This window comes from Brachyhypopomus gauderio, chromosome 2 (genome assembly GCF_052324685.1).
Source record: "Brachyhypopomus gauderio isolate BG-103 chromosome 2, BGAUD_0.2, whole genome shotgun sequence".
NCBI lineage: Eukaryota > Metazoa > Chordata > Actinopteri > Gymnotiformes > Hypopomidae > Brachyhypopomus > Brachyhypopomus gauderio.
This window is the reverse complement of record NC_135212.1, coordinates 37,082,712-37,110,294: the sequence shown is the minus strand read 5'-3', so window position 1 is coordinate 37,110,294 and position 27,583 is coordinate 37,082,712. Positions and strand designations below refer to the sequence as shown.

The following is a 27,583-nucleotide window of genomic DNA, read 5'->3' as shown; positions in this document are numbered from 1 at the left end:
ACAAGCTGAATTTTTATAATAGAAGAAAATCACCCTGAACCTTTACTTTAAAATCACAGTTCTGTCATGACCACTTACCCTAACAGAGGAATTACCAAGTCAGATGATTTCAAAGCATTCAGTTCTGTTTCTGTCTCTTCTGCTCTTCTCTCCCTCTGTCCATCTCTCCATATTTCTCCCTATCTTCATCTCTTTCTCTGTCTCTCTCTCCATCTATCTCCCTCTCTCTCCACATTTCTCTGTCTCTCTCTCTCTCCATCTCTCTCCCTGTCTTTTGAGTTTGGATTGAGCATTATTATATTAGGACAGATACTGCAGATACAAATATAGTGCTAATGTAATGGAAGCTGACTATTCAAAATGTGATAATCAGATCTGCTTCTAAAGAAAGAGGGAGGGGGGAGAGGGAGGGAGAGAAAGAGATAGAGGCAGAGAGACAGGGAGACGGGGGGAGAGAGAGAGGGAAAGGGGTGGGGGGAGAGAGAGGGGGCAGGGGGGAGGGGTGAACGCCAGAGTGTGTGTACTGACATGTCCTATTGCGGTAAAGAAACAGTCCCAGACCAGTGGAGCTTTGATACTATGGTGATGGATGGTGATGGACAGCAGTGATGTTGAGCTCATATGTTTATTACATTACTCCACATCATTCACTGACAGGACTGTGTTTTCCTCTCTTTACTCTACGTTACTCCGGGTTTCCTTCCAAACCTTTCGAAAAAATAATGCGCAATTTCCAAGTTTCGGCAGAAAAAAATGCGAATTAAGCCTTGTTTCCATTCATTACAGTTATGCGAATAAACTTTAGATCACGTGAGAGGACGCCAAACAATAGCGGTTTTACGTCCATCTGGCAGTTACGCATTTTTGCACGTTGAGGTTTTTAAAATTTTTTTTATTTTTCTTTTCTATACATGGAGAAGTTAAATTCAATTTTTGCTCTCTCCAGAACTGTTTTTGTATGAATTTGCCATCTTTACATCGCGATCATGTACAGAACCACATGACTTGAGGCATGATACGTCATCGTTTATGCGAAAAACCCTTTTCCATCCAGTTTTTCCGAATTTTGGCGATGCGATAGTCTAACTTTTCCACCTCCTCCTAGCGTAAAAATCTTTTTGCGATATTTGGGGCTTTTTTCGAATTTTGGACTTTTTCCATCCAGCTTTTTTCATGCGCATTTTCAAAATGCGCAAAAACTCGGTGGATGGAAAACCCTCTACTGACAGGAGTGTGTTTTCCTCTGTTTAATTTTTCTGCCTGATTTGTACAGTTGACCATAAATCAGAGAGGAGAAGGAGAAAGGAAATAAGTGGCAGGAATCCCAGTGGATCCCCAGTGACCTGTGTGTGTTAAATATTGGTTTCACTGTTATGCAGTGGCCTGTGTGTGCATGTGTGTGTATGTGTGCAATATATTGGTTTCACTGTTATGCAGTGGCCTGTGTGTGTGTGTGTGTGTGTGTGTGTGTGTGTGTGTGTGTGTGTGTGTGTGTGTGTGTTGGTTTCACTATTATGCAGTGGCATGTTTCATATGTGCTTCCAAGATACATGAATAATGAGAGGCTGGTAACTGGTGGGATGTGACCTTTAACCCTCACTCTTGAACTCCGTGCTTGTCCTGTCTGCTGCTTCACCACTGATGTCATGACTATGGACATGTCGTCCATACGCAACTCTTCATCCTCACCTGTGCTCACCCCGTCCTTCAAACATCCTGGGAGGTTCACAGAATTTAGGCAGCTTCAGTAAAAAAGGGAGGCGCTCTCTAATTACCATGGCAATCAGCAGCGATCAGCTGCTGTACACCAATCAGAAAGTTTACAGGGAGCTCTCAGCTCTGAGGTGGTACTCACCACGCCTTCCAGCCAGTACCACATGGAGGCAGTTCCTATGACAACCTCCAGCAAATACCACATTAGAGAGCACAGTTCTTTTCTATTAGCTAGAACATATTCAGCTGCAGGAGGTCACCAGAGTGCCTCCGAAACACCCTGTACTAAACACCCCTTCCCTGTACTAAACACTCCTCCCCTGGACTGAACACCCTCCCCTGTACTAAACACCCCTACCCAAAACATGTCCAAGAGCCAAGCAATAACTAATGACCAAGCAAAGACAAATGAGAAACCAATCAAATGATCAACCAATCCTGGTGTTTGGGCTGGTGTGCTGCATCTGTGTGTGGGAGGACATTGGGTCATTCTGTAGCACAACAAATGATCGAGCTAAAATTCGTTAGAGTTAGAGAATGACTGTGATATCAGAGAATGTTTGTCAGCAAACACAATTGTGGTATGTGAGCATCTTCTCTGTGGTGTGACTGGTATGTGAGCGTCTTCTCTGTAGTGTGCCTGGTATGTGAGCATCTTCTCTGGTGTGACTGGTATGTGAGTGTCTTCTCTGGTGTGACTGGTATGTGAGTGTCTTCTCTGTGGTGTAACTGGTATGTGAGCATCTTCTCTGATGTGACTGGTATGTGAGCGTCTTCTCTGTGGTGTAACTGGTATGTGAGTGTCTTCTGTGGTGTGACTATTATTTGAGCGTCTTCTCTGGTGTGACTGATATGTGAGTGTCTTCTCTGTGGTGTAACTGGTATGTGAGCATCTTCTCTGGTGTGACTGGTATGTGAGTGTCTTCTCTGTGGTGTGACTGTTATGTGTGCGTCTTCTCTGTGGTGTGACTGATATGTGAGCATCTTCTCTGGTGTGACTGGTATGTGAGTGTCTTCTCTGTGGCGTGACTGTTATGTGAGTATCTTCTCTGTGGTGTGAATGGTATGTGAGCATCTTCTCTGGTGTGACTGGTATTTGAGTGTTTTCTCTGTAGTGTGACTGGTATGTGAACATCTTCTCTGGTGTGACTGGTATGTGAGTGTCTTCTCTGGTGTGACTGGTATGTCAACATCTTCTCTGGTGTGACTGGTATGCGAGTGACTTCGCTGTGGTGTGACTGGTTTGTGTTTGTTGTTTCTAACCCCTCTTATAATATCATTTGAGCCTTTGGGGCTGCAAATCAAGTTGTGCCTGATTCATTTTTCTATAATGCTGAGCCTCTGTGTTAAATGATTCATGTTTTTAAATGAATTAGCAAAGATAGGAGTTTGGTATTTTAGACACTGGGTCAGGGTTAGGGTCAGGGTAAAGGTCTGAGTCAGGGTCAGAGCTCTGGCTAACCCTGCGCAAGGAGATGACTCTCTCTGACAAGCCAGTCCTGTTAGTGAAGGACAGACCTCAGGGGGTGCAGGAAGTGCAGAGAAAGAAATGTTCTGGATCCAGCTGAATAGAAAGAGAGATAGAGAGAGAGAAGAGGAGAAAGCGCATGATTAGGTGAAGGTGAAGACATGGGATCAACTCTGAATTTATAAACAGGTAAAACAGATGAACAGAGAGAATCAAGGGGCACATGGTTTCTTCTCAATAGTGGAGGGCAAAAGAGATTGAGGGATGGGAAGAGAGATTGAAAAAATAAAGTAGTAAATAAAGCATGTGTGTATCTCTCTGTATTTGTGTATCTGTGTGTGTGTGAGAGACCGACAGAGAGAGGGGAGATAGAGAGAAGGAGAGGGAGTGAGAGAGAGCATTCCTCAAGGTTGGGGGCACCACAGGGGAAATCTCCCCAGCCTTTCTCCACCTCACTGCTGATGGAGCAGGAGTTGATTTTAGGCACAGACACACCGAAAATAGGACTCATGCCATCGTCTGGTCTCAGGGAAGAAAGGAAAGGGGACCAGACAGACGATTGGAAAAGCCCATCCTGCAGCTGTAAGGGGGGCATGGGGGGTGTTCCAGATGACTGCATTCCTAAACTATATAATCTTAGACAAGATGAATGGGTCTTAATAATTGTATATATGTGTTCATTACCCATTCTAGTGAAAACCAAACACACAAAAAAAAAACTATTTTCAGTTCAATGATTCTTCCCACTTGTGAAAGCAAATCCAAATCTCATCTCTGTCTCTATCTCTCTCTATCTGAGTCCTTTCATATGCCAGTTGGCCATTCATATTCATAACCTAAATATGCATCTGTAATATAAAACACTCAGATTTTGCGGTTTCATTCACCTACACACACACACACACACACACACACATACACATGCACACACACACATACATACACACAGTTTGCATTTTGTAGTGACAGTGCTGTCATTGCATTTATTAATAAGCCTTTTGAATTCTCCTCACTTCTCATATTTAACACACACACACACACACACACACACACACACACACACACAAAACCTTCAAGGACATGAGAAACATGCCTAAGGACCATGAGCTCTGTGTGTGTGTGTGAACACACAAACACACCCACACACTCACCATATCATCATATATCACCAAAGTCTGATAACCGGAAATCAAAACACTGAATAAATAATAACATCTAATTATGCCTATCAGAATCAGGTGATGAGACTGGTCGGCTGTTTCCACTGCCCTCGTTAAATAATTTAATAATTGTTAATTAAATTAGGCTTTGCCAACTGTTTGGAGCAGACAGTACAGTAGTGGACTAAAGAGGAGTAGCAGCCTAGCTGCACTCTACGGCCAATCGCCTGTGGACTCTCCTAATATGGACTTCAGTTGTTTGAGCCACACTCGCTGCTAACGGCGTATGACATGCATGTGGCCGAACGCCAGCGCTGCTAGAGCCCTAGAGAAAGGCTTAGTGACTCTAATGCAGAAGACTCATGGGAGGTCCATTCTTCCACGTGTCACTTCATGAACTCTGTGCCCTGTTAGATCTGCCCTGACCAACAGTGTTATCATTTACTGTTGAAATGGAGGCACAATGGAGCAACTGTGGCATGCTGGACTCTGTGAGAAAGGTTCTCTGGAGTGACCAATCACGCCTCACTGGCACCATGATGGACGAATCTGGGGTTTGTAGGTCCCAGGGGAACACTCCCTCCCAGCATGCACTGGTGCTGCAGGGGAGTGCCATAAGGAGGGGAAGGAGGGCTGGGGAGGGGAGGTGAGTAGCAAAGGAGAGGGGTGGGGGGGGTGGAGATGGGAGGAGAGGGGGAAGAGGAGAGAGAGAAGAGGGGAGGGTCCCTTCATTCCTGTTAAAGGTAGAGTTGATGTTACAGCATACAAAGACATTTTAAGCAAGGAATCTTTATTTATATAGCGCTTTTTACAACACATGTTGTCAAAAAGCAGCTTTACAAGCCCATGGGTCCAGATCGCTAATGAGCAAGCCAGGAAAAACTCCCTATATTTTAGAAAATGATGTGCTTAAAACTTTGTAGCATCACTTTATGGAAGGCCATGTGCTCTTCCAACATGACTGCACCCCTGTGCCCCTGGCATCTGTAGACATGCTTTGATGAATCTGGTGTAGAGGGGACAGGACACAGAGCCTTGACCTCAACCCCACAGAGCACCTTTGGGATTAACTGGAATGTTGATTGTCCAGTGCCAGCCCAACAGACCTGCCTGACCTCAGAAAAGTTCTTTAGACTGAGCAGTCGCAAATCTTCACAGACACACTCCAAAATCATACAAAAGCCTTCCCAGAAAACCTGGGGTGGACAACTCAGTAACACAGTACCTATTGTTTAAGGGATGCGATGTTCAGTGAGCTCATTTAGGTGCAATCGTCAGTTGTTCATATACATTGTATATAAGGTATAGTGTACAGTATTGTTGTTTGTATACATTGGGATATATAATTTATATTGTACAGTATTGTTGTTTGTATACATTGGGATATATAATGTATAGTGTACAGTATTTCTTTCTCGTGTATGTGACTGAAAAGTGCCAGATTCAGAACCCTGGAAGTCTGATCTGAAACACAAGCCCAGTGTTGCAAGGTTTTCAGTGGCATGATGCATCTCACCACATTTCACAGCCTGTTGTTCACTGTCATTAGTTTTAGGACTTTTTAACAGGCCAGTATTTATGGCAGGCTGAGTGTGAGTGACACGGCAGTGAGTGATTGCTGATGTGGTTGTGTTTGAACGCCCGTGGCTGTACTGTTGCTTACAATGTTCATAGTAACTTCCCTTGATAACTACTGTGCAGTCCACTGAAATAGCTGTTAAATCAAACATATGTCAAAACAAACTAATTACACACCCAGTACCAGGTAGTGGTAGATCCTTTTGACCCACAGAGGCAGATGTTCAATTGAACATGTGTAAATAATTGAACGGATTATTTCATCGCCAATGGACTGACTCTGAAAGATGATTTTCTATTCATCAGAGCAGCAGCACATGCTCAGCTACATGTCCACACACATGGATGGATGAAGAGTTCCAGCTCTCATGGTGACAGATCTTCGCAATACCAGCATGGTGCAGAAATAATTTTAGTCTCTGCAGCAGAGACTATAAATCTCAAGCGCATAGACAGTTTTGTGTGTGTGTGTGTGTGTGTGTGTGTGTATGTGTGTGTGTGTGTGTGTCTCTGACTGCCTTTGTGTGGATCAGTAAAGCAATTTAGATAAGGCAGGAGGAATGTGACTTGCTGGCAGCTACAGTTTTGTGTTCTATTCTGTGGCTCTTTCTTTACATAGACCCCAGTGCACTGGGCCCAATAAATTAGGCCATCTTGTCTGTAGGTGAACATGATCTCATTATGATCTCATTAACTCAAGTCCAGGAAACAATTCGCACAAGCATTATTTGTATATGCAGTGTTCACGGCCATATTTCCTATGACAGTACTGTTTCAGGACCATGGAGAGCACTCCTTTCCCATTCCATTCTCAGACTTGTCAGAACATTAGTCATGTAGATGAAACTGAAGACCACACTTAAAGAAGCTGCTCTGTGTGTGTGTGTGTGTGTGTGTGTGTGTGTGTGTGTGTGTGTGTGTGTGTGTGTGTGTGTGTACTAGACATTCTGCCATTTACTCACGGCACAAAGGCCTGTGAATAGTGTTAACTAAACCCACTCAGGCTGGTGTGAATGCTGAGTCCTTCAGTGTAAGGGTGGTCTGGATAGTGTAGGGCTTCAAGACATTAATAAAAATGCCAGCTGTTTGGAACTAAGTTGAACAAGATGGTAGATTCCAGGAGCAGATAATAGCTCTAATATGCTATGCTTTCACACTCTCTTCACAGAGCTTCCTAAAACGAATGGATTTATCATAACATGAGCCCATTTTCCAAAGCCTCAGGCTGGGCCTGCCTTTGGACTGCTGCTTTTAACCACTAGATTTCCTATAGGAGACAAAGCCAAGATCAGGGCTGTGTGTACCGGCACTGCACAATCCCCATTACAGCAGCACGAGCAGCTTGTGTTTGTGGCGCTGCTACATAGATGTTGGAATCACAGCTACGGTAAACCATGTGAAGGTTATTGTGCTCTTGGGTAGTAAACACAGAGCTGATCCTAGAGCAGTGATGTTGGGGCAGTGACGTTGGGGCAGTGATCCTGGGGCAGTGATCCTGGAGCAGTGATCCTGGAGAATGCTGATCTCAGTCCGTTCCAGTGATGAACCCCAACTCCTCCTCCATGGCACTAAGTCCCAGTCATTTTAAAAGGTCATTTTAGGTCTTGCTCTCCACTTGAACAGGGCTGCTGCTGAGGTTGCAGGTACCGTCATGTTTGCGGCACGTCTGTACATCTACTTCTCCCCCTAACCAAACCAACAGTAGGTTATAGTACTACTGGAAGACAGGACCAACCAGTGCATTATACAGACTTAACCAGTGCATTATGGGTGGCGATCCTAAAGAGGAGAGTGTGGACCAAATCTGGACCAGTAGTGGTTCTGACCCTGTGTAAATGAATGAATGAGTCCTCCTGTGTGCGTGCGTGTGTGTGTGTGTGTATGGGTGCCCAACCCTACTCAGTAGACACTATGAGGTGTGAGACAAGAAGAATCAGGGTTCCTAGATATTAATCAAAATTGAGCTGGGGGACCCTGTTCAAATCTGGCAGCTGTGCTGAATATTTCTGACTGAGGAATAAAGGATGGGGGTATGGCAAGCGTTGAAGATTTTCTCTTTCTCTCTCTCTCTCTCTCTCTCTCTCTCTCTCTCTCTCTCTCTCTCTCTCTCTCTCTCTCCCTCTCCCTCTCCCTCTCCCTCTCCCAGACCAAAAAACAAGATCTTCCCCGTGAAGAACAGGGTCCCTCCATAAAGAATCTGGACTTCTGGCCCAAACTCATTACACTGATGGTGTCTGTTATTGATGAGGACCGGACAGCCTACTCTCCCGTTCTCAACCAGTATGTATTGCACGCACACACACACACACACACACACACACAAAACACATGAGGAGAAGTGAGAAAGGAGATGAGTGTGAGAGAGAAGTGGAGTGAGAAAGAAGGAGTGAGAGGGTAGAGGGGAGTGAGTGAAGGAGTGAGAGGGTGAAGGGAGAGAGTGAGCACAGTTGATGTTCTTTTTTCACACCAATGAATACGTGTTGCTATAGAAACAAGGTATTGTTACCAGTAATATTCTGCAGAGGGGTGTCATTAGTGACATACAGGAAGCACATAAACACCCCAGTGTGTACACACACCCACACCCTTACACACACCCACACCTATACACACACACTCACACCCTCACACACACACACACACACACACACACACACACACACACACACACACATCCACATCCCTACATACACACCCCTACACCCACAACAGGGTTCCCGCGTGGTCTTAAAAAGTCTTAAAATGTCTGAAATTCAAAACTTTAAATTTAAGGCCTTAAAAGACTTAAAAAACAGCCAGATTTTCATCCAAGGTCTTAAATTTAATTTAGTCAGGTCTTAAAATTTTACCTTAGTTAATTTTAGAAAAGTGTAGTTTAATCGAAACGTCCGGAAGTCAGTTCTGTGTTGTCTGTGTTTGTGCGGGGCTACAGGTGTTGGTACGTGTTAATTAATTAAACTACAAAACCCATAATAACCGCAGGCAGGAAACGGCCCTTGTCACGAAAAGCCTTCACACAATTTTGTGCCTCATCCCCGCCGTTTTCGCTATCGTCAGTGCCGGGTCCCGCCGGACTCCACCGCAGTATCACTAGTGCTTCGGCTAATGATATTCGGGCTACATTAGGATAGAGTGACGGCAATGTTCCCTGGTTCGAATATCGCGAAAAAGTTTTCGTGTGGACTAAACAAATCGCATATATAGCTAGATTTGGCTTGGCAGACTTCATCAAGAGAGAGTTGATACGCTCTTACCGGGCCGTATGTGTTAATGTTCGATGAAAGCTTTAATTCAACCACAAAATCCAAACAGCTGGATCTTCATGTTCGGTTCTGGAGCAATGGATATGTGCAATCGAGGTACATGGGCTCTCATTTCATGGGCCATGAAACAGCGCAGGATCTACCAAAACTTATCAAAGTAAGTGATCCTTACTTATGCTCCACAGTCTTCTTTTCAATGTGTTAACCATTTTATACAATTAGGCTACAATACAAAAACATCTCAGAACCATGTACTGTCCATGGCATTGAGTTAGAGAAATGTTTCAATGCATGCTAAATCCCAGCTAGAGGAAATAAAAATATATTTACTGTGTTAAATCATGTAAAATGTAAAAAAAAAACAACTATGCCCTGTAGATGGGTTATGTCATGTTTTGAAACATGTTCCACTGTCCCATGCTCTGTTTCATGGATTGCAGATGGTTTTATTTACATTGTACTGATGTATTGCCTTTTAGTGGGCATAGGGTAAAAACAGGTAGTGTGTCCCAACGTTTTCAATGTTAACATTCAAATTCATATTCAGCATGGCTAGACAAAGTAAGTTGGTTTCATCGGGATAATAAATAGAAAAGAAGGTAGGGGGTTAAAAAAGTTTTGTGTGTTTTAAGATACAGATGGCCTGGGGAAATAAAATTCTGAGCCTTTATTTAATTAGTTAATTTTATAATTTCATTTATTTCAGTAATTTAACCAAAATGTAACATTTAATAAATTTTATCAGCTGCAGGGTGTGAGGATTTTGGTCAAACCATGCCTTAGACATACTTGAAGATAGGCTGAGTCTACATGTTGTTAAATGTATAATGTGTGTATGATTATTTAATTTGATGGTGTACGTCTATCTTTTTATTTCTTATTTTCCAACAAAGAGGTGGAGGCAGAAAACATGCAAGAGGACACAACTGGCACACACAGACTCATATGTGACTGTCACAATGCATGGAGGTGTCACAGGTTCCCCTCACCAAGGAACTCTTAGCATCTGTGGGTGCAGCACGGTCAAAATACTGACTCTTTCTGGATCAGGAATGAATCAGGAAAGAAAAGGAATCCCAGAGCCAGAAAAGAAAGCTGACTGAGCAGTCTTTAGAGGACCTTAAGAAAAGGAAGAAAAGCTTGGAAGACGTATCCACTTGTCTTGCTAGAGTGGCAAATTCTCTTGCAGAAGAAGCTGAGGGCAAGGCTGGATCCAAGATGGCTCAGCTCCTTTCCAAGTCAAATGCTGAGATTGGTACTGAAAAGGAAGAACTCAGAGATATGTAGGGTGAGGTTGTATGTAGATATGCTAGTGTTGTGTTGGTAAGGTTGCTTGGGTTGAGTGTTACTATTTTGATTGTTTTAATATTGAATTAATGTAATCCTGTAACTAAATTAATCAAAATAAAATGTTTTAAGAGTTTCTGGGATCATTGGATTGTTTGTGGTAATATGTTGTGTTGGTCTTAAATTTCACTGAGAATGGTCTTAAAAGGTCTTAAAAAGTCTTAAATTTAACTCACTGAAACCTGCAAGAACCCTGCACAACCACATCCCTACAACCCTACACTTCCTCCACATGGAGGCCAAAGATAATTGAAAGACCCCATGAGTTCTGGGCATGAGTGGAAATATATGAGACAAATGTCTAATTGAGCAGAGCCTTAAACACAGCCAGTCTACCCTCAGGGGTATATACAAACATACACACACCTGGATGAATCCACATCACTGACACTTCAGCCTAGGCCTGTGTTGAAAAAATCGATTTTCCGATTCAGAATCGATTCGCATATGATGATCTGATAATCGATTCGTACGTCCAAAGATCGATTTTTTTGTGAACGTTTACCCCCGCCTCGTCACTGAATTCACGCAGGCGTGCTCGGTCTAACTAACTGTAAAACGACTTGGCGTCGGACAGTGACGGTAACGACGATAGTCAAATCGGAAATCTAAAAACAGAAGGACAGTTTATCCAGTGTCAGTGACTATTTACAGTTAGTCCATGTCACTGACAGTTTACCCAGTGTTTTTACAGTTTAAAAAAGTTAAAAATGCTCTTGTAACGTTGGGCGCAAGGCAATGGTTGAGACAGAATCCTTTGCACTTTCCAAATCGTTACGTTTATTACATTTACCGAAGCACAGACAGCGCACATAAAACACGTTTACATGTGTGACTAAACGACGAGCACAGGACGCTGCGCAAACGCACATTAAGTAGACAAACCACACAAACCCCACGTGATGACGAGACGAGCCACAGGTGAGGATTATCACAAGACGCACCCGCACCCACGGAGATACACAGACGCAGACGAGTAGACGCAGACAACGTTAACACACGCCCAACAGGGAGGGGTCGGGGACCGTAACGTGAGAGTTCTGTTCTTATAATCTCACTTTAAAGAAAAATACACGTTTACATTTTATACTTTCAGTTTATTAAGTGTGAGCACTTTTAAAATAAAAATGCATTTGGTAGCAACAGCTTTTGGGTGACTTCTTAATTATTTCAATCATAATAATAATGCACTGGTTAGTGTCCCAGTAGGAGTCCACTGTTGCAGATATAGACACCTCAAAGATGTCCTCTGTTTATTGTCCTGGATTACCTTTCTTGAAGGTAGATTTATGATTACCCTTTTCACCAGTCTTCCAGCCATCAGTAACTACCAACTACCAGTAACTATTTGCTGATTAATATTGATATAATACTAGTTTTAACATGTTGCTTCTGTACATAGTCAGGAAACAGCTCAAATAAATACATTTTTAATAACACTAAACCCCGAATTGGATCGAATCGGATCGAATCGATTAAATCGGATTAAATCGAAATAAATCGATTCTTAATCTTCAGAATCGGAATCGGATCGATTCTTGGAATTTGAATCGATACCCAGCCCTACTTCAGCCCTACCTACACACCTACACACTCACACATGTGGATGAACACACATCAATGACGTTTCAGTCCTACACTCACGCACTCGCACACGTCGTAAACATGGCCCCTGGCAGTGTCGTAAACATGGCCACTGAGCCACACACACTCTTAAGATGACATGACCAGTTCATCTAGTGAGGTGGGGTTTGCAGAGTACTATAACACTGGTGTGTTAATACCGTGTTCGTTATCTGTGTCATAGGAGGGGTTTTCGGTGTGATCTGAGCTAACATGGGGAGGTAATACTGGCATTTGTGATTTTTCAGTATCTGATGTGATGGATTTGCAGGTTCCCACAAGAGCTGAACATGGGGAGAACCAGCGCGGAAATCATGTGGAGTCTGTTTGCCATGGACATGAAGTATGCCATGGAAGGTGAGTGAGTGAGTGAGTGAGTGAGTGAGTGAGTGAGTGAGTGAGTGAGTGAGTGAGTGAGTGAGTGAGTGAGTGAGTGAGTGAGTGAGTGAGTGAGTGCGTGCGTGCGTGCGTGCGTGCGTGCGTGCGTGCGTGCGTGTGTGTGTGTGTGCGTGCTGCATGTATGTTATTCTGTCAGCTAAAGGTTCAGTCTCTTCCCATGGTGCTTATTCAGGTTTCAGTTGGGTTCTCTGGGTTCTGAATGAGGTGTTTCAGATGGGTTCTGAATAAGGTTTTTCAGCTGGGTTCTAGATTAGGTGATTCCCAGTCCTGAGGCCATGACTGAGGTACCCTTGAACAAGGCACCTAACCCCAACTGCTCCCCGGGCGCCGGGCTAGGGCTGCTCACCGCTCTGGGCACGTGTGATCCACAGCCCCCTAGTAATCCCTAGTGTGTGTGTGTGTGTGTTCTAACTGCACAGATGGGTTAAAAGCGGAGGACAAATTTCGATTGCGGTGTAAAAATCACAATTGACAAAATACGGCACATTTACTTACAAAGTGTTTCTGGGTTCTGGTTATGCCAGGGGTCCTCAGTTGGGTTCTGTCTCCAGTTCTGTGAAGACTGTGAACGTTCTCAGACAGCTTTGACTGTTTTGACTTTGTTGTTGACATCCCCAATCATGGCCCAACGAGCTCCCAGAATAAATGTACTTGTGCACACACACACACACACACACACACACACCACAGTTCCTAGCGACTCCTCAGGCTGTTTACCACACCTCATCTCCACATCTACAACATCCCAGTCGCAGGCTGTTCTTCAGACTGTAGATAGATGTCAGTGTAACTGAAATAAACTCCAGCTATTTTATGTCCAGAATTTAGCTAAGCATGTTCCTGCATGGCTGATGTCACTCTGGTGATTCAGATCAGAGGCGAAGCCTTTTCTGAGCCAAGAGTCTGTCTGCTCATTCACAAAGGAAGAAATTAATGAGATGCTGAGGAAATGCTTGAGGGTTTTTATATGAAGTTCTTCATGTCATGTTGACTGTAAGGTGCTATTTGTGTTGTGGTTGTTTCAGTTTTACTAGGGTTACAGAATTACCCCTATAGGGTTGGATATAGTAGGATGTTGATATTTAATTCTGGCTTTAAACGTGGAACTCATAAAGGGTATTCCCAATGTGGCATGCACAACACACACACACACACACACTTGCATGCAGTGGTTTTAAGCTTTAAACCTCAGCTGTGCCAGATGGAATGTCATAAATGTCATTATTAATACTGAATTAATTCAGGCACGATAATTTTGTGTGTGCGTGTGCGTGTGCTTGTGTGTGTGTGTGTGTGTGTGTGTGTGTGTGTGTGTGTGTGTGTGTGTGTGTGTGTGTGTGTGTGCGTGTGTGCACATTGGCCTCTCCTCTGGGAATTTTGTATGGTTTTGTACAGTTTTAGTGAAGCTACACACACACATACACATTATTTATTTTCATTTTCTATCCCCAGCCCCCTGGTTGCCATGGTAACCAGGTTGTGTGATGATAATCCGTGCATTTTGCAAATTGCTAAGTCTGAACACAAACGCACGTGCGCACACACACACACACACACACACACACACACACACACACACACACACACACACACACACATACAGATTGAGTGCACACACTTCTTTCCCTGATGCTTCCATGGGAATAAAGTGGCATTTGCTGCCTTTTAAATGCATGGGGAGTAGGTATACAAAAAGCTATGGAATCCACACAACACCCATTAACCCGTATAAAATATACACCTCCACAAATATATGCACTTAACATATAACCCCTACAAACATATAACACACGCACACAGATGCACTTTTACACACACACAACATCCATACACACAAGCACATATGCAACAACTTATAGTGTGTTACAATATGCTCATAGTGTGTTATAATACGCTCATAGTGTGTTACAATATGCTCATATGATCACTTTGACCGCTGAAACAAACGTATTTGTGTAAAATGTGTGAGCATGATCTGTGTTTGCCAAGAATGTCTAACAGTATTTTCTAAATGTTATTGTTACATTGGGCAGCTGGTTTTGAGCATCTGTTCACAAACAAACACTGCTATTCTTGATGAAACAGGACAGGGACTCTGACATTTTTCTCTCTGACCCACTCAGATCCGCTGTCATGTTTCACCATCTTTCAGCACACAGGTGCTGTCACGCATGCCCTGCCCACTTGTGTTTAATGTCCCTGCTGATATATTTGTGTTCCATAAGTAGACCTCCTTCTGTCTGTCTCTGGTGATATATTTGTGTTTCAGAAGTAGACCTTCTGTCCGTCTCTGGTGATATATTTGTGTTTCAAAAGTAGACCTTCTGTCCGTCTCTGGTGATATATTTGTGTTTCAGTAGTAGACCTTCTGTCCGTCTCTGCTGATATATTTGTGTTTCAGAAGTAGACCTTCTGTCCGTCTCTGCTGATATATTTGTGTTTCAGAAGTAGAACTTCTGTCCATCTCTGGTGATATATTTGTGTTTCAGAAGTAGACCTTCTGTCCATCTCTGGTGATATATTTGTGTTTCAGAAGTAGACCTTCTGTCCATCTCTGGTGATATATTTGTGTTTCAGAAGTAGACCTTCTGTCCATCTCTGGTGAACAGGGATTTGCTCATGTTAAAGGGAGTTTCATTTGTTTCTTTGTTTTATTCTCTTGTTTCTCTCTGGTGAATAGTTGGTGCTGTGTCATGGTCTTGGTGGGGTGGTAATGTCTCTGTGTTGCCCATAGATAACTGCACACACACACTGCAATAAAGCCATACACTACATATCACACATACAGCAAAATAAATAGCCAAAGCCATATTTGCTGTTCAGTTTTAGCTTGTGTGCTGATTTATCTTCAAGAATCATTACAATGGTGTTTGTGAGGTTTTATTATTATTATGGTATTTCTGTGGATTTATTATCATTATTGTGGTATTTGTGGCCAATGTGCTCATTTGTGGCTGTTTGCTCTTCATTACTGGACAACCTTGTATTCATCCTGTTCGTGAATTTGAGGACATCATTAATTTCGGTTGAATTTATTATTCATTACTGTGTCCTTGGAGCATGTCAGTACATAGTGGAGGTTGTGCTGGTTTCAGGCAATCTTGTGGTAGGCAAGGTGCTTTAAATCTGGCTTAAGGACTGGAAGGGAGGGACAGGAACAGGGATTAAAGGCATTGCTCCTGAGATTGGGCTCCTGCTGGGCTGTGGATGGACTGATGAGCCCTGCCTCACTTTGCATGGATGGGGGAAGTGTGTAGGGAAGGTGTGCTGGTGTGTTTGGGGGGAGGTGTATGCAGGAGGTGTGCTTGTGTGTTTGGGGGGAGGTGTGTGTGTGTGGGTGCGAGTTAAACTATGAATGGCCATCGCTAATCGAGATGAAGTAAATGAGAAAAACAAAGGAGTATCTTGCTTCGATGTGTATGCGTGCGTGCATGTGTGTGTGTGTGTTTGTGTCTCAGGGTGTGCAGGAACAGTGTGCAGGATGGCCAGGAGGTGGGTCTTACAGATACACGCACACCTCAGGTTTGGCATGAATACACACACGTTGATGTCATCCATATCAGCACAGAGCAGGACTGTAAACTCTTTCTCTGCCTGTGTATCTCTTCCTTAGTGTGTATGTTGGCAGGGAGTTGGCCTGTGGGCAAGATATTAGGGAATGCAGAGATTAGGGAATACGGATATTAGGGAATACAGAGATTAGTGAATGCAGATGTAGCGCTGGTCTGGCCAGTATCAGAAAGCACTAACATCTACTAGGTTCGAAGGAGAGGTAAGTCAAACGAGAGCAAGCTGAACAATTGACCAGTATATTGCCCCACAACGGATCATGCAAACCACAATGTAAAATACTGTAAAACAAAAATAATTAAACAAAAGTAAATTGCAGATTTCTACTAAGAAAAATCAGTCCCTCTAATATGTGCACGTATGAGTAGAATCCTTTACACAATTGTATCCCTAACTATCTCACTACCTATCTGCCAGATGGGTAGGACTTGGGTCTGATGACTTCTCGATGGACAAATCAGGTTTGGTCTGGATCATGCGTTCGGCCGCACCACATCCAGGATCTGGGGTTGCAGATTCAGCTGGGATTCGTCAGCTTCAAAATGTATACAAAAACCAATCGGAGTTTCTAGTGCCTGATAACGCGATGGAATCGTTTCGACTTAACTCTCAAGTTGAATGTCTAATTGGAGAATGTCCTTATTAGTTTATTTATATACAATTAGGGCATTATCCAGAGAGCTTTATATTATTTCCCACCAAAGTCTGGGAGTTTCGATCTCTGGCACGTCAGGAAAATCACTCAGGGAAAAAAAGATGTTCTTCTTCATCTGGAGTTCCCTTAAAAAGAACGTACAGAGCGCCCTCTTAAGGCAATGACCTCAACAATTCCTGAGATTAGTAACCCTAATTTTAGGAGGGTTACACAGAGATTAGGGAATACAGATATTAGGGGATGCAGAGATTAGGGAATACAGAAGTCCTGCTCACTGTTATGTCTGCACTCTGATCACACCAATGCTTTTAGATAGAGAGAGGGAGGGATAGAGAGAGGGTGGGGGAGAGAGAGAGGGAAAGAGAGAAGGAGAGAGAAAGACTGGATGCACCTAGTGGTAAATCCTTCCCCATGAGCACATTATCTGGATTGCGCAACTTCTTTGCTGTTTCCCAACTCTCCCAGTCCAGATAAAGGTTTCCCAACTCTCCCAGTCCCGATAAAGGTTTCCCAACTCTCCCAGTGAAGATAATGTTTCCCAACTCTCCCAGTCCAGATAAAGGTTTCCCAACTCTCCCAGTGAAGATAATGTTTCCCAACTCTCCCAGTCCAGATAAAGGTCTCCCAACTCTCCCAGTCCAGATAAAGGTTTCCCAACTCTCCCAGTGAAGATAATGTTTCCCAACTCTCCCAGTCCAGATAAAGGTTTCCCAACTCTCCCAGTGAATATAATGTTTCCCAACTCTCCCAGTGAAGATAATGTTTCCCAACTCTCCCAGTCCAGATAAAGGTTTCCCAACTCTCCCAGTGAAGATGTTTCCCAACTCTCCCAGTCCAGATAAAGGTCTCCCAACTCTCCCAGTCCCGATAAAGGTTTCCCAACTCTCCCAGTGAAGATAATGTTTCCCAACTCTCCCAGTCCAGATAAAGGTTTCCCAACTCTCCCAGTGAATATAATGTTTCCCAACTCTCCCAGTGAAGATAATGTTTCCCAACTCTCCCAGTCCCGATAAAGGTTTCCCAACTCTCCCAGTGCAGATAAAGGTGTCCCACCTCTCCCAGTCCAGATAAAGGTTTCCCAACTCTCCCAGTGAATATAATGTTTCCCAACTCTCCCAGTGAATATAATGTTTCCCAACTCTCCCAGTGAAGATAATGTTTCCCATCTCTCCCAGTGAGGATAATGTTTCCCAACTCTCCCAGTCCAGATAAAGGTCTCCCAACTCTCCCAGTCCCGATAAAGGTTTCCCAACTCTCCCAGTCCAGATAAAGGTGTCCCAACTCTCCCAGTCCAGATAAAGGTGTCCCAACTCTCCCAGTCCAGATAAAGGTGTCCCACCTCTCCCAGTGCAGATAAAGGTGTCCCACCTCTCCCAGTCCAGATAAAGGTGTCCCACCTCTCCCAGTGCAGATAAAGGTGTCCCACCTCTCCCAGTGCAGATAAAGGTGTCCCACCTCTCCCAGTCCAGATAAAGGTGTCCCACCTCTCCCAGTCTAGATAAAGGTGTCCCACCTCTCCCAGTCCAGATAAAGGTGTCCCACCTCTCCCAGTCCAGATAAAGGTGTCCCACCTCTCCCAGTGCAGATAAAGTTTCCCAACTTTCCCAGTGCAGATAAAGGTGTCCCACCTCTCCCAGTCCAGATAAAGGTGTCCCACCTCTCCCAGTCCAGATAAAGGTGTCCCACCTCTCCCAGTCCAGATAAAGGTGTCCCACCTCTCCCAGTGCAGATAAAGTTTCCCAACTTTCCCAGTGCAGATAAAGGTTTCCACTGAGCAGCAGTGCCTTTCGTCTCCCAGGCCTGGGAAGATCACAGAGCACAATGCACTGGGTGGGTGCTTGTGTGAAGACTTACATGCATGTGTGTGCATGTGCATATGTGTGCTTGTGTGGGCATGTGCATGCGGGTGTGTGCAGGTGTGCATGTGTGTGCAGGTGTGCCTGTTTGTGTATTTTTGTTATCCTTTAATCAATCACTTTTTCCACAGACTTCTACTTAACACATTGTTACAGTACAATAATAGCATAAGGGTCATTCAGCATTCCTATTAATAAAGAGGAGTATGTGTATGTGTGAGAGAGAGAGAGACAGTGAGAGGAGATGAGCTCCTCTAAATTCATAATTTGAGGAGATTGCCCAACTGAAGAGGGAGGGGTGTTGGCCTTATTTCTGAGGGATTGTGTTGTACTGGGTAGAGACCAGCAGGGCGGCACCATACACCACAAAAAAACAAAATTGAGCTTTATAACAGTAATAGTTGGTGTTGGTGTTCACATCTCTACTGACATGTAGCTCAGATTGGCCAGGCGTGGGGGTGTGTATTTGAGACCCATAAGCATGAGTATAGAGAGCAGCATAACCAGAGAGCAGTGTTATCTCCGTTATCTCCTGGACACTCACCTTCCCTGGCATGACTACAGCTTGTGTGTGTGTGTGTGTGTGTGTGTGTGTGTGTGTGTGTGTGTGTGTGTCCGTGCACGATCTTGTGTTTTGTGTGTTAGGCATGGCATAAGGAAAAGATGGCCATCAAAGAGAACCAAATTGAAAAGCAACAGAAACTCGACCCTGAAACTCTCTCTCTTCCTCTCTTTCACACTTGTACACGCACTCTCTCTCTCTCTCTCTCTCTCACTCTCTCCCTCTCTTTCTCTTTCTTTCTCTGTCTGTGTCTCTAGTGAGGTACTGTTAAATATCATTGCAGATGGTTGGATTGTGGCTGACCCTCTCAGGCTGTCCACATTTGACTTCTTTATCACTTCAGAGCCGGTGTGGTGTTTGAGTGAACTTTAATCTTCCCATTTTTAATCCTTGAACACAGCTGTCCTCTAGACCTATAGACCATGTATGGAGGAAATCTATCCTCTCTGTCTGCTGCTTCGGTACAGATTAGTGTCAGATGTTACAAGAGAAATAGAACAGACTGATGCCAGCCTCACTGTCTGTCCTTACTGCCATGTTTGTTTAATGAAAAAATGCTCAGGACAAGGAGGATTCCAAAGTGTTAGACAGGGCTATGAAGTGGGGTTGATCTACGAAAGTTTGCCTCTGAGGCTGTCCTGAACCTGCTGAGGATCACCTAGAGTCCCCTTCTGAGTCCTCTGTCCTGTTGGAAGTGTGTGAGGAGTGTGTATGTGGGACATACACATGTGACGTTCCTGTGTAGGATCTGGAGGCCACAGATGATGAAGTGTACTTCATCATTCCATATAAATGGGATAAAACTGACCATTTATATCTTGATTATATCAATGTTTGTATTTTGGTGATATCAGTGTGTTTGTGTTTTGGTTATATTAGCGTGTTTGTGTTTTGGTTATATCAGTGTGTTTGTGTTTTGGTTATATCAGTGTGTTTTTGTGGCATGTTTATTCTCATTTTCAGCATGTTGTGTAGCAGGAAAGGTTATGCTACTGGTTGAGAGTTACATCACTCACTGAGAAAGAGACTTCACCCCAAAGGTGGCGTCTTGTGTGGAAATGTACTTTGTATGCAAATGTTCTTTGTTGTATATACCATGAACCTGACTCCCATTGGTTAAGCTGGTTTTGATAACCGCTGTCCCTTTGACATACTGGAGGTGTAAAGGGGGAGGGATTAGTGTACAATATATTGCCTTCTGTTTCTCCTCTTGGTCTTGGGGCTCTCAACTGTTCTGCACTGATCTGTCACCCTGTGTCTGTTGGCTAGATTATCTTTGTATCTTTTGATTTAGAAAAGTTGTTCTATTGTTTAATATTATGTTAGTTGATGAACAAAACTGGTTAATTGTGTAGCTATGGTCTTCCTTCGTTATATAGTGGGCCAGATGAGCTCATCATTAATGTCAGAAAAAGGTCTGCTGTTTATCTCATCTGCATGTGCATGTTTATGGTAAACCTCTAACAAAGCCAGCTATTATAGCAAGAAACTTTATAAAGGAAAAACTTCTAACTGTGACGCTCGGGGTTGGACGAAGGACGAGACACGGGAATCCTTGTCTACTGACGTCACAGTACTTTATTTACAAATAAAGCGCACAAAGAACATGGACTCGATCACAACAACGTGTAAACCATAGACAACGACGAGCACAGGACACTGCGCGAGCGCACATTAAATAGACAAATCACATTAGCCCCACGTGATTACGAGACGATTCACAGGTGAGACTTATTAATCACACGACATAACCCTAACCACGGATATCCACTGACGCAGACAAAGCACGTGGACAACGTTGACACACGCCCAAAAGGGAGGGGCCGGGGTCCTCAACGTGACAGACGCCCCCTCCAAGGGCACTACCCGTCCCGGGGTGCCAACAGGACCGAGTGCCCCGAACCCACGACGATGGGCGGATCCGACGCGCTCAGTCCTGCGTCTGGGAGGTGACTGCCCTTGGCGAAGCATCCATCACGAATCGCCTAGCACACCCTCCCTGGGAAGACGGGGGAAAAGACGTTAAACACATTAAACGGCACAGGAACAAACACACAAACAGGCACGCTTACACACATCGACACAAACGGGAAAAGGGGGTTTGGTACACATACGGGGACTTACGATTACAGGAACACACACACACGACATTGGTGCCAGGCTGCGCGTCAGGAGAAGGGCGAGTAGGGGAGAGAGACCGGGAGCTACTGGTGCTGCAGGCGCTGCGGTGGGTGGTGTTCCTCTTGCCCCTGCTGCATACCCTCCACCGGGCGCAGTGCGGCTGGCGGACGTGCCCGGTGCAGCGCGGCTGGCGAACTCTCCCCCCAGTTGGTCGTATGGGAAGTCCATCTCGCTCCACGACCCTCCTCTGGAGTTGACAGTGGGCGCTTCCACATCCATGTCCGTCGCCTCACTGTCCTGGCTACAGCTCATGTGCTGCTCCGGGCTGCCACCCCGGGAGCAGTCCATGCTCTCTTCTTCAGAGCGATTAGAGGACGGGGTCCGCCTCCCTTTAGCCTTCTTGGCCGACAGTTCCGAGGGGGGAGGGCTCTCCTCCTCCTCCTCGGCATACTAGCCCTCGGACGGAGGGTAATCCCCGTATTCCACCTCCCCATCGTCTTCGTCGGGGTCTTCCTCCCCGCCTTTCCCTACGGTGGCAGAGGGACCTACGGGCAGAGGGAGGTAATCCTCCTCCTCCGACTCCTCTTCCTCTTCTTCACCGTAGTCGATGGTGGTGTCCTCGCTCACCAACGGAGGGTAGTCCTCCTCCCCTTCTCCACCATAGTCAATGGTGGAGGCGTTGTCTAGAGATGGGGGGTAGTCCTCCTCCCCTTCTCCACCATAGTCAATGGTGGAGGCGTTGTCTAGAGACGGGGGGTAGTCCTCCTCCCCTTCTCCACCATAGTCAATGGTGGAGGCGTCGTCTAGAGATGGGGGGTAGTCCTCCTCCCCTTCTCCACCATAGTCAATGGTGGAGGCGTCGTCTAGAGATGGGGGGTAGTCCTCTACCTCCTCCTCCGAGTCTTCTGACCCGAACTCGCTCTCTGGGGTGGCACCTATAACACAGGAACCGCGAGGCAGAGGCGAGGGGGCGCGGGAAGGCGAAGGGTGTAGGTGCCACCATAGGCGCACCTCCCCCTCGCGGAAAATCTTCGCTGTCTCGGGGTCCCTGCTGTCGAGCCCCCGAGCCGCGGCCAGTTGTTGAGCGCACACGGGGTCCTGCTCAAGCTGTTCCAGCGTGGGCGTGTTCTCCTGGTGCGGGGCTTCGCGGCGCGGGGGGGAGGAAGAAGCGCGGTGACGCCGCTTGCTGGGGCGCTGTGCCTTCTTCGGCCGGGTGGCATAGCCTGACATGGTTAGGGTGTCTCTGACGGCTCGTCGTTCTGTGACGCTCGGGGCTGGACGAAGGACGAGACATGGGAATCCTTGTCTACTGACGTCACGGTACTTTATTTACAAATAATGCGCACAAAGCGCACAAAGAACACACACTCGATCACAACAACGTGTAAACCATAGACAACGACGAGCACAGGACACTGCGCGAGCGCACATTAAATAGACAAACCACATTAGCCCCACGTGATTACGAGACGATTCACAGGTGAGACTTATTAATCACACGACATAACCCTAACCATGGATATCCACTGACGCAGACAAAGCACGTGGACAACGTTGACACACGCCCAAAAGGGAGGGGCCGGGGTCCTCAACGTGACACTAACCTAAAGCTATTTGAGATATGAGTTCCCTTAGCGCAGATGTGGGCATTGTACGGACCATGGGTTAATAAAACGGTTTTGTTTTTAAATTTGCGTCTGTCCAGTATGTTTGCTTATGCACTTTCACTCAAGTGTCAGCAAATGTGTTGACACATTTGAGAAATTACCTTCGAGAAATTACCTCTGAGCTCTTACATATGTCAGTTAATGTTAAAAAATATTGTCTGGCACAGAAAGCAGTGTTTAACAAGGCATGGACTTTTAATATTTCTTTAAAGAAGTCAATGGTAAAGCCGTGTGATTAGTTTGTGGAGAACAGATAGCTGTGTTTAAGGATTACAATCTGAATCTCCATTTTGAGAGTAAACACACAGTGCTGCATGAGCGTCTGAAGATTTGCTAGTGAAACTGCAAAGGCAGCAGGATGTTTTACAGAGCTGCACTCATCCAGGGATGCAGCAGTCAGGACCAGCTGTGTGATATCACAGTACTGCAAGAAACAGTAAGACGTGCTCTGATGGGGAGTTGGTCTAAGAATGTTTGGTGGAACCTCCAGCACTAATTTGTTCTGAAAAAAAGGAAGTGTTTGCAAATGTGTCCCTCTTCTGGAAAACCACAACAAGATGGTCAAGGGGAATTTGGACATTCACATGCAAAACAAAGCAGATCATTTTAACTCTGGATGAGAGCTGTGGTGATACAGCCCAGTTGCTGATCTATATATGTGGAGCTGTAGTGATACAGCCCAGTTACAGATCTTTATATGTGGAGCTGTAGTGATACAGCCCAGTTACTGATCTATATATGTGGAGCTGTAGTGATTCAGCCCAGTTACAGATCTATATATGTGGAGCTGTGGTGATACAGCCCAGTTACTGATCTTTATATGTGGAGCTGTGATGATACAGCCCAGTTACTGATCTTTATATGTGGAGCTGTGGTGATACAGCCCAGTTGCTGATCTATATATGTGGAGCTGTAGTGATACAGCCCAGTTACAGATCTTTATATGTGGAGCTGTAGTGATACAGCCCAGTTACTGATCTATATATGTGGAGCTGTAGTGATTCAGCCCAGTTACAGATCTATATATGTGGAGCTGTGGTGATACAGCCCAGTTACTGATCTTTATATGTGGAGCTGTGATGATACAGCCCAGTTACTGATCTTTATATGTGGAGCTGTGGTGATACAGCCCAGTTACTGATCTTTATATGTGGAGCTGTGGTGATACAGCCCAGTTACTGATCTTTATATGTGGAGCTGTGGTGATACAGCCCAGTTACTGATCTATATATGTGGAGCTGTGGTGATACAGCCCAGTTACTGATCTTTATATGTGGAGCTGTGGTGATACAGCCCAGTTACAGATCTTTATATGTGGAGCTGTGGTGATACAGCCCAGTTACAGATCTTTATATGTGGAGCTGTGGTGATACAGCCCAGTTACAGATCTTTATATGTGGAGCTGTGGTGATACAGCCCAGTTATTAATCTATATATGTGGAGCTGTGGTGATACAGCCCAGTTACTGATCTATATATGTGGAGCTGTGGTGATACAGCCCAGTTACTGATCTATATATGTGGAGCTGTGGTGATTCAGCCCAGTTACTGATCTATATATGTGGAGCTGTGGTGATTCAACCCAGTTACTGATCTATATATGTGGAGCTGTGGTGATACAGCCCAGTTACTGATCTTTGGTTATATCAGTGTGTTTATATTTTGGTTACATTGTGTGTTAGTAGGGCTGCCATGATAAGTCGACTAGTCACGATTATGTCAACTATTAAAATGGGCGACGACTAATAGTCGATGCGTCGTGTTTTTTTTTCTCTCTCCAAACTGCTGCGTCTGCCTTTCTGTCCTTAACGCACATGCGCAGTAGTGGAAACCGGGGTAGACAGTGGACGACATCCCAGGACGTTATACAGACTGGTATAATGGCTACCCGGCTACGGAACTCAAAAGTGTGGGATCATTTTCCGTAGCCGGGTTCCAAAATGCGTCAAACACATGCGTCATGCCAAATCTCAGGGAAAAAGTATGGTTTAATATAGAAAGTGCGCAAACCAAAAAACTGGTACAAAGACAAGACATATATAGGCAAACCAACGACCCTCAGGTGAGACGGATCACGTGCTCCGCCCACCTGAGGGACGCACACAACGCAACAATACAGGACATCTACCACTGTAGACGGGGGCGACCAGTAGGGGGCCCTCCGTACCGTGACACCTAATTGGATTTAAATGTAGCTAAGTTTGATGCCAGAGACAAATGAAAGAAAGAAAAACCTAAAAAAAAATTGTCTTTATTAATGTATTTATTTTTGCGTTGTTTAAGCCAGTGCCTTATACTTATTTTAATAATTGTTTGTTGCAACAAGCTGCATATTTCATTAAAGGTTTAATGAGCTATGATCTTAATTGTTTTAAATTTTTAGTTAGCATATAGCTGAAATCTAATGATGGTTATATAATAGCAGTTGCATTCTAGTGTGATAAGCTGTATGTTTTATATTCAAATAACGTACGATCCGATTAGTCGACTAATCATAAAAATTAATCGGTGATTAGTCGACTATAAAAATAATCGTTTGTGGCAGCCCTATGTGTTAGGCATGGCAGTATAGAGGAAAGATAGCCATCAAAGAGAACCAAATTCAAAAGCAACAGAACATCGAGCTTCTATCTCTCTAGCTAACTCTCTCTCTCTCTCTCTCTCTCTCTCTCTCTCTCTCTCTCTCTGCCCCTCTGTGTGTATGTGCCCATTGTGCAGTGATCGCCACAGTCAGTGCTTCAGTGAAGAGATGTAGGGTAATTTTAGTTAGCCGAGAGGAAGTGAGCCAATATACTGTCATGTGTTTATTGCCTTTATTGCCACAGCAAATTGGTTTAACATGAAGAGGGTTTGCTTGCTATGACAGAGAAGGCACAGAATGTGTGTGGTTCCTCCCGCATGCTTCTGCTACTCTGCACGCCCAGAGCCATGCCCAACAACCGCTGAGCACTCACAGAGGGAGTTTTTATTTTAAAAAAACAGGACTGACATGGCAACCTGAGGCAGAAATCTGCTCTGGGATTTTCTGATGCTGAATGTTTCCTAACATCCTTGCTCATATCATACTGCAGACCTCCATCAGAAACCTGCAGTTTATGTCCTCGTATGTACTCAAGTCGTGTTTGGAGTAGCTCAGGGCATCAGCGGAGCTGTGTAGAGCAGCCTGACCCGGAGAGGAAGGGGACTGTCCTCACAGATAAACACTACATTAATAAACACAAAATGTTAGATTAGGTGAATGTCATTGAGCGTCTGTGTCTACTGGACTGAGCACGGTGTCTGGGTGGGGAGGGAGGGAGTGTGTAGTTACCAACATCAGCAGTGGTTGTGATGGTGCCTCCCAATGGCAACGCCCCGTGTGTGAGCCAGACACAACCGACAGCACGTTGGAGGGTTTGCAGAAGAGTGTGCAGGGTGTTAAGGACCTTTCCTTCAGCCATCCATGCTTTCAGCTATTTTTTGTTTATTTGTTTTTTTATATGTTTATTTAGGCCATGTGGTGTGCTGTTTCTAAATGTGTGTGCATGTTAGTGTGTAGTCCCAGTCCATCTTCATATTGTGCCCCGGAAGGCACATCGACAAGGACACATTCAGAGTCTCACAGGCGCAGCACACAGCACAGCCTGAATATGAATCACACTGGTGGAAGAGCTCCGCCCCCAGGTGGATTGGCTGGGTCACCCTGTGTGCCCGCCCATCTGCGCATAAGTGGCGTGCTGGTGGGTTTTGTTCATGAATTCCCCTGAACCCTTAACCTGTTATGACCCCCCAAACGTCACTGTGGAAACATGTGCTCGAGGCTTCTCTAGTCTAGTGTGGAACGTCCCACGTCTGACTGCACTGAGTTCACATTGATGTTAAATGGCATTTCCACACTCTGACGGGGGGGGGGGGTTAATAACAGAGAAGAGCTGGCAACCCCTGGCATTAAGGTGTCCTCACATCTCTTGTTGCACGTGGAAGATGGATATTTTCCACCTTTGAATATCTCCTCCACCTGATGTGTTCACTGATAATGTGATGTGTTCACTGTGTGGGGAACATAGTATCTGAGTACTGCAAATGTGGGTGTCCCCTGGCAAAAAACTAAGATGTCTAAGTCAGAAAGTGATGCCCGACGTGTGGGTGGAGGAGGACCTGTGTGAAGTTGTGCCACTGAGAGTGATGATGGTCAGACGGTGTGAAGCAGCTCTTGAGGGTCTGTACACCCCCACACTTTAGAACAGGTAAAGAAAAAAGAAAAGTGTCACATTTCTGAGTTGAAGGTGTTTGAGCTGTATGTGTTTGAGCTGAATGTGTTTGAGCTGAATGTCTCTGAGCTGAACATCTCTGAGCTGAACGTATCTGAGCTGAACGTTTCTGAGATGAACGTGTCTGAGCGATCTCTAACCCTAACTGCTGTCTTCAGATTCCTAAGAACTTCAAGGACTTGAAACTGATTTGGTTCATGTTCTGAAACTGTTGACTGGTTTATTTGATTTGATCACTGATGGAGATATATTCATGAGATAGAGAGACAGAGACAGGCAGAGAGAGAGACACACACAGAGACAGGGAGAGACAGAAATGGAACAAGAGGATGAGAGAGAGTAAGATGAGACA

The 27,583-nt window shown here is 44.9% G+C and overlaps 1 protein-coding gene across 6 annotated transcripts in view; it reads left to right on the top strand.

The window, feature by feature from the left end:
- The window catches only part of unc13c (unc-13 homolog C (C. elegans)), a 188,622-nt gene that overhangs the window by 85,289 nt on the left and 75,750 nt on the right, over positions 1-27,583 (top strand). For all 6 annotated transcript variants that reach the window (XR_013127095.1, XM_076995311.1, XM_076995309.1 and 3 more), the window contains exons 17-18: positions 8,066-8,199; positions 12,424-12,509. Coding sequence is in view for 5 of the 6 variants with exons in the window: in XM_076995311.1 (XP_076851426.1) it covers positions 8,066-8,199; positions 12,424-12,509 (220 nt within the window). In the remaining variant the exon portion in view is untranslated. The remainder of the gene's footprint in view (positions 1-8,065; positions 8,200-12,423; positions 12,510-27,583) is intronic.